Below are 7,808 nucleotides of genomic sequence, written 5' to 3' on the forward strand. Positions count from 1 at the left end.
ACACACACACACACACACACAGACACACACGTCACATCAGAGTTCAGCTCTGAGCATCAGATCCACATTCAGACACGACTGATGTTTTACCCTGAAGCATGACGCGTGGCTGATGATCTTCAGATCTTCCAGAATCATCCTCTCTGATCCAGCGATGGGTTTCCCACAGACCGTACAAACATCCCGGCTGCTGACCGTCCTGCACAAGACATCCGCTTACAGTACACTAGATAAAATAATAAAGCCCTGAACTTCATGAATGAGTGAATCTCTGACCTGCTGGACTCCAGTGTCTGCAGAGGCGAGCGCAGAGTCGGTGATGCAGCAGGAATCTCTGAATAAACAGTTGTGACTTGTGTCCTGATATAAAGAGAACAGATGTTCACGTGTGCATCAACACAGTGTTGGGGGTAACGCAAGTTACGTAATCAGATTACTTTTAAAAGTAACTAGTAATCAGTGTTGGGGAAAGTTACTTTTAAAAGTAATGCGTTACAATATTGCGTTACTCCATAAAAAAAGTAACTAATTTTGGAAACTTTTTATGGAAAGTAATGCATTACGTTACTTTTTAAATCTGGGCAGGGCTTGCTTGTTTGTTTTTAATATAAAAAAGCTCTTCTTTTACAAATGTAAAAGCGCTTTCACAGCAAAAGTGAAATGAATGCGGCTCAGGCTGAAAGAAATTTAAATTCTCGTCTGTACAGTAGAGGGCGCAGCTCAAACTAATCACAGCAGAAGAAAGTTCAACACTATTCAGCAGTAACTCAAATTAAACACTAATGTGTCATTTCTGCTTATTAGTATGATTGAAGTGAATCATCGAAGATCAGTATCAAAGACATTGCTTAATAAAATGGGATTAAATACATACATTTTATTCGTTTTTTAATGCATTTAATTATTGCAGGTTTGCATAATATTCTGAGTTTGCATTTGACTGTTTTTATTGATTGTGAGGAACACTGAATGTGTTTGTGTGCAGTGAGATGAGTAAACACATGTTGATATTTAGTCTAGAACTACAGTAAGATCATGTTCACACACAACGCTCTGCACTTACTCCTGATTTCTGTCACCATGGCAACACCAGAGCTGTCACTCAATACATGGAAACAAAGTAACTAGCGTTACTTGTTTGAAAAATAACTCAGATACTTCCTTCTAAATTAAAAAGTAATGCGTTACTTTACTAGTTACTTTTAAAAAAAGTAATGATTAAAAAAGTAACGCAGATATTTCCTTCTAAATTAAAAAAGTAACACGTTACTTTACTAGTTACTTGAAAAATTTAATCTGATTACGTAACTCACGTTACTTGTAATGCGTTACCCACAACACTGATAGTAATGCATTACTTTTAAAATTACAATGAAATATCTGGGTTACATTTTTAAATGAGTAACAGCAGTTACTTTGTTTCCATGTGTTGAGTGACAGCTCTGTTGTTGCCATGGTGACAGAAATCACTGCAGAGTGCAGAGACACTTCCTTCAGCCTGAGGCTTATTCATTTAAATTTTGGTGTGAAAGTACCCTTATAGTTGCCAAAATATAACTTTTGGGTTTTCTATTGGGTTATTAAAAAGAATTAAGCAAGCCCAGCCCAGGTGACAAAAAGTAACGCAAAAGTAACATAATGCATTACTTTCCATAAAAGGTAACTACACAATCAGTTACTTCTTTATGGAGTAACGCAATACTGTAATGCATTACTTTTAAAAGTAACTTTCCCCAACACTGGCGATGTCTGATAAACCGCAGACTGTTCTCTGAACATGTGTGTGTGTGTGTGTGTGTGTGTGTGTGTGCAGAAGCAGGAGGTGTGTGGGAACCTGACGCTGCAGCATCACATGCTGGAGCCGGTGCAGCGGATCCCGCGCTATGAGCTCTTACTGAAGGACTATCTGAAGAAGCTGCCCGCCGGAGCTGCAGACCGCAGAGACGCAGAGAGTGAGTGCAGAACACACAGCTCTGTTCACTGCCATAGTCACTTACATTTACATTGAGTTCACTTATTATACACACTATCATACGCCATTCAGTGCCAGATGTCACACTCATTTATCTTTTGGTCACAACACAGTGGAAAACCTAAAGTCCTGATGCTAATAAGTACTCGACGTGTTTTGATTTTGAAACGTGCAGTGCTCATGTTTATTCAACGAAGTCAAACGGCACAAATAAATCAATGTATGGGAAACTGGTAATGTATATCAAAATATCGGAAATGTGTTTAAAAATCATATCACCGTTATTGAAAAAAATTATATAGCGATACATATTGATATTGAATTATTGTCCAGCCCTATGTCTAGAGTGTATGATCTGAGCTAGAGAGTGCTCAAACGATCTTACTGTGATCGGACAGGTTGTGACTGAACGCTTCCAGACCGGGTCGGCAATAAAGTGTCAGCAAGATCGTCCAGCGGAGCGCTGATGGAAAACACATCATGAATGAGTGTCCTGAAGATGTGCAGTAAACGAGAGTGAAGTATCTGACAGCGTTACCTGGGAGTCTGATAGCTGTAGCGTGTGTTCAGAGTCACAGCCGGTGGAGACGACGGAGAGCGAGCTGAAGAATAACTGATGTCACTGCATGTGAATGAACACGATCACATGTGTTAAAGTCAGCGTCAAATGTTTAATCCGTTTAATCAAAATATCATATCTGGATCTTGACAGACTTCTCTCAGGTGATCAGCTTCCATTTTTAAATGTGTGCAGTTGAGAAGAAAAGATCAGGATGAGTTAGTTTCAGGTTTGTAGAAATGTAGCACTGCATCAGTGTCTCAGCAATGGATGCTCTCGTTCATGTTTGGCTGCACTATTGCTGTGAATGGTTGAATCATGTTCTTCACGTGAGCTCGTACCTAGGTTTTGGAGTCTCTTGCAGCATCGAGGAGGATGTTTTGGTGTTTGTGATGACGGTTCTGTTTCATGAACAGATGAATCAGAGATCATGGCACACATTCAGATGAGCGTCAGTGTGAAGTAACTTACTGAGACGTGTTTCGTGAACAGATGAATCAGAGATCATGGCACACATTCAGATGAGCGTCAGTGTGAAGTCACTTACTGAGCCGACGGTGTTGAGGACGTGGACACCAGCGATGAGACGGACACGCTTTCACTCCTGAGAACAGACAGCAACATCAGGAGACAGATGATCATGTTGGGTATCGAAAACCGGGTATTCGATAAGACGCGTGCATTTCAACCCTGCTTAATGATTCCTGCGTTCGCATTTTAATGTGATTTAAAACAATTTAAGTAAACACATCCGTTTTTGTCTTAAGTGAACGTAAACATGAGAGAAATCGCAGTATTACAGTGTTTTTAGTTCTGCGTGCGTTCGGTGTTAAAGAGACAGCAGCCTAATAAACGTGCTGCCTGTCATTAACGTTAATCAAAGAACAAAAGAAAATCATTCACCGATCTTGACTGAATATCTTCAATAACTGTAATTAATCTATATTTTATTTATGAAAAGAAAAGTTTTTAAACTTTTAATTCTTTCTTTCTGTACTTGCAATTTGGTTCAGTTGTATGTATTTATGCTGTTTCTAATTGATTTGTTTGTTCCTGTTTTATTACTGACTGTTTACTTGTCTGTAACACGTTAATATTAGAAACGTATATTAGTCTAGTTGTGTTTGCTGTGGTATTTTTGGTGAAAGCATAGGCAAAAGTTCCTCTTGTAGGCCTGAGTGTTACTCAGCTGCAACCGAACGCTTTGCAAAAAGACACAGAATAAAAGTTTGACTTCATTTTTTGGAATCAAAACTAGGAACCCTGCTGAAAAAAAACAACAGACACCATCACAAAAGTTGTAATGGTTTTACTAGTTTTAATGGAAACTGCTATGGGTTTCTGATGGTCACCTTCTATTGGTGGCTTGTTAAAACCAATAAATCCTAATGGAATATGTCCCAAAACACACTACAGAAAACCATTTTTTAATGGTTTTAATGGTTAAAAGTTGATGGTTTGTAATGGTATTTGTAGTGGAAACCATTCGAATTTTCTGTGATGCTTCTATTGTTTTTTTCAGCAGGGAATCGATTCAAATGATACCCAACCCTACAGATGATGGAGACTGATGACGTCTGCTGATGAATCTCACCTGCTTGGGCTCTTCACGGCGGGCTGGATCACTGGACTCTTCACACCGCTGCGGAATCAATAAAAACATCTTCATCTGAAGCAGAACGTGAGGAGCTCGTCATTCAGATCTGGTTTTGACTGAACAGGACTTACGTGGACGTGGCTGCAGGAGCTGGTGACGACGAGACGCTGTTTGCATCAATAAAAACACACACAGATAATATTAGAGACTCCAGCTTTCCTCTGACTGGAGATCAGAGTTCACACATTAAACAGACTCACGTCACAGACGACGGAGGAGTCGATGGAGCCGCTCCGGCGCTGCTGCTCTTAGCCATTCTGTTAAAAACATTAAAAACTGAAATCAAACTGAAACTTTACATGAAACATGTCATACTCGAGTTGATGGAAAACCATCCTTAATTAACACAAAAAATTTAAACATATTACAAAATACAAACAAAGCATAACATTTACTAAAAAAGACGGAATATTTTATTTGTTTACCTGAATGTCATGTGAACAGTAACTGACATCAGAGAAATGTGATGTTTAATTGTGAATGCAAATGTAAATTTGTTGTTGAATTACTGAAATATAAATATTTAAGCTCAAAATGGTTTAGCTGTAGATCCTTTTAGTATCACTGAGATAATATTATATTTTTATTAATATTTTGAATAATTTTTATTTTTGCATTTTCTGTTTAACTTTGAGTTTTATTTTGTGTGTTTTTGTCATTTTTAGTAGTTATATAGATATTTTATATATATATATATATATATATGCACACACACAAATATATATATGGACCTGACTGTATATATATAATTTTAGTAGTTATACAGTGGGTACGGAAAGTATTCAGACCCCCTTAAATTTTTCACTCTTTGTTATATTGCAGCCATTATATAGTTTTTTTATTTTATTTAATTTTGTATTTTATGTTGTGTGTTTTTGTCATTTTTAGTAGTTATATAGATATATTATATATATATATGCACACACACAAATATATATATATGGACCTGACTGTATATATATAATTTTAGTAGTTATATGTATGTCTATATAGTTTTTTTCCTATTTAATTTTGTATTTTATGTTGTGTGTTTTTGTCATGTTTAGTAGTTATATATATATATTATATATATATGCACACACACAAATATATATACGGACCTGACTGTATATATATATAATTTTAGTAGTTATATGTATGTCTATATAGTTGTTTTTTTCTATTTAATTTTGTATTTTATGTTTTTTGTCTATATAGTTTTTAGTAATTTTTATTTCCGTTTTAGTTATTTTAGTACAAAAAGATAAACTAAATTAAAATGAGAAATGCTGCATTTGAAACTAGCTGAAATAATTATTTTAGTTTATTTCAGTTAGCATTTATTGTAAGTAAAGAATTATCTTAATGGTTTGAAATGAAGTTGACTATAATAAGCCTGTCCTGAATGACAGAACACACTCGACTCACCCGTCAGTATTCTGAGACGCTGTGACCTCCGGAAGCTTCTCACCAAACACTCGTTTAACAGGACTTGACCTGCACACACAAACATGAGCAGAAAGCAACTCAACTAACACCTGTGTTAAAGGATTAGTTCACTTTAAAAATGTATTCACCCTCCTGCATGAGTTTCTTTCTTCTGCGGAACACAAACGAAGATATTTAAAAACAAAGTCAGTTGGGGAGTAACTAGTTACATGTAACGGAATTACATAATTTAATTACAAAAAAATGTAACTGTAATCAGTTACAGAGAAAATTTTGTAATTAAATTACAGTTACTTGTGACATTTTTAAAGATTACAAAGGGGGTTACATCTAATTTTTTTTCACAAACATACAGATTTAATTGATTTCTTTCCCAAATTGCATTGACTGCTCTAAAATATGAGACACCAATGTTTCAGGAGTTTAGGACACATGCTTATTCCATAACTGTATATTTGGGTTTATGTATATGCTTTATTTTTTTAAGATAAACTGTTAGATGCCAGTGTTTCTATGCAAAGATTAAATTTCAAAAACAGTATCATAGTTATTAAACTATACTTTAAATCTGCATTTAACCTCAGAATGGTCTCAAAGTTAAAAGAGGAGCTAAAGTCTGATTTTGTGGTGGTTGTGCTTTTTAAAATTAAATTATTATAATCTTAATTCAAATGATGAAGGATTCTGAGAGTAATCAGAGCACTACTGTAAGGTTAACCCGGCCTGCTTTACATGTTTCAAAATGTTTAACATTTGTTAGAAATTTAAAAGTGACCAAATGTAATCAGTTACACTACTTTAATAAAGTATTTGAAATAGTTACACTACTTGTTACATTTTAAATAGGGTAGCTTGTCAATTATTATAATCTTAATTCAAATGATGAAGGATTCTGAGAGTAATCAGAGCACTACTGTGAGGTTAACCCGGCCTGCTTTACATGTTTCAAAATGTTTAACATTTGTTAGAAATTTAAAAGTGACCAAATGTAATCAGTTACACTACTTTAATAAAGTATTTGAAATAGTTACACTACTTGTTACATTTTAAATAGGGTAGCTTGTAATCTGTAACCTGATACATTTTAAAAGTAACATTCCGAACTCTGAAAATGTTGGTATCCAAACAGTTGATGAGCACCATTGACTTCCAAAGTAGGAAAAAAAAAAAACTACTACGGAAGTCAACTACATTTTTTTTTTTTATATCTTCGTTTGTGTTCAACAGAAGAAAGAGACTCATACAGGAGTGGTGAGTAAATGATGGCATTCCTTTAAGCCCTAAGCAGAGCTCTAGTTGACTTACGGTTTGCTGCTGGTGTTTGCTCCGGAGAACACCCTCGCTGTGAAGCTGGAGCTGTTGGGAGTCTTGAGCGCCGGATTCCTGCAACAGAGCGAGTCACACGCTTAACAGACTCACACACTAAACCTCAGCATGTTCTGCGTGCTGCAGCGGCTCTCACTTGACAGGGAGCGGAGGTTTGGAGGGCGATGAGATGGAGACGGCTCCGCTCTTAGTGTTCGTGCTGCTGTGGGCGACAGAAGAGTCAGACCACGGAGAATCTGAGTCACCAGACACAAACCAACACAAACCAACCTGCTTTTGTTGAGCAGCTCCTGACTGCCACCGAATCTACAACGAGAAACAAATCATTCAACATCATTCACTACCAGTCAAACGTTTTTGAGCAGTAAGATTTTAAATGGCTTTTAAAGACGTCTCTTCTGTTCACCAAGCCTGCATTTATTTGATCTAAAGTACAGCAGAAATATTGCGAAATATTTTTACTATTTAAAACAACTGTTTTCTATGTGAATATGTGTTAAACTGTAATGTATTTCTGTGATGCGCAGCTGAATTTTCAGCATCATTACTCCAGTCTTCAGTGTCACATGATCTTCAGAAATCAGTATAATATGCTGATTTGCTACTCAAGAAACATTTATTATTATTGTCAATATTTAAAACCATTAAGTACATTTTTTCAGGATTCTTTGATGAATAGAAAGATCCAGAGATCAGCATTAATCTGAAATAAAAAGCTTTTGTAACATTATACACTCTACCATTCAAAAGCTTGGAGACCGTATACATTTTTTTTCTATAAGAAATTATAGAAACTAATACTTTTATTTAGCAAGGATGCTTTAAATTGATCAAAAGTGATGATAAAGACATTTAGAATGTTACAA

General features: G+C 35.8%; 1 protein-coding gene across 1 annotated transcript in view; it reads right to left on the reverse strand.

The window, feature by feature from the left end:
- Positions 1–6: 6 nt before the first annotated feature.
- Positions 7–7,808, reverse strand: part of LOC107727195 (endochitinase A) — a 9,235-nt gene continuing 1,433 nt past the window's right edge. The window contains exons 2-14 of the mRNA XM_016536990.1: positions 7,213–7,248; positions 7,079–7,144; positions 6,922–6,999; positions 5,596–5,664; positions 4,389–4,445; positions 4,260–4,295; positions 4,126–4,173; positions 3,079–3,135; positions 2,873–2,932; positions 2,511–2,594; positions 2,358–2,435; positions 277–360; positions 7–199 (exon numbers count right to left, since the gene is read on the reverse strand). Of these exons, the coding sequence (XP_016392476.1) occupies positions 37–199; positions 277–360; positions 2,358–2,435; positions 2,511–2,594; positions 2,873–2,932; positions 3,079–3,135; positions 4,126–4,173; positions 4,260–4,295; positions 4,389–4,444 (666 nt within the window). The 5' untranslated portion in view covers position 4,445; positions 5,596–5,664; positions 6,922–6,999; positions 7,079–7,144; positions 7,213–7,248 and the 3' untranslated portion in view covers positions 7–36. The remainder of the gene's footprint in view (positions 200–276; positions 361–2,357; positions 2,436–2,510; positions 2,595–2,872; positions 2,933–3,078; positions 3,136–4,125; positions 4,174–4,259; positions 4,296–4,388; positions 4,446–5,595; positions 5,665–6,921; positions 7,000–7,078; positions 7,145–7,212; positions 7,249–7,808) is intronic.

The sequence above is a fragment of the Sinocyclocheilus rhinocerous genome, unplaced genomic scaffold (genome assembly GCF_001515625.1).
Source record: "Sinocyclocheilus rhinocerous isolate Xijiao unplaced genomic scaffold, SAMN03320098_v1.1 scaffold8763, whole genome shotgun sequence".
Lineage (NCBI taxonomy): Eukaryota > Metazoa > Chordata > Actinopteri > Cypriniformes > Cyprinidae > Sinocyclocheilus > Sinocyclocheilus rhinocerous.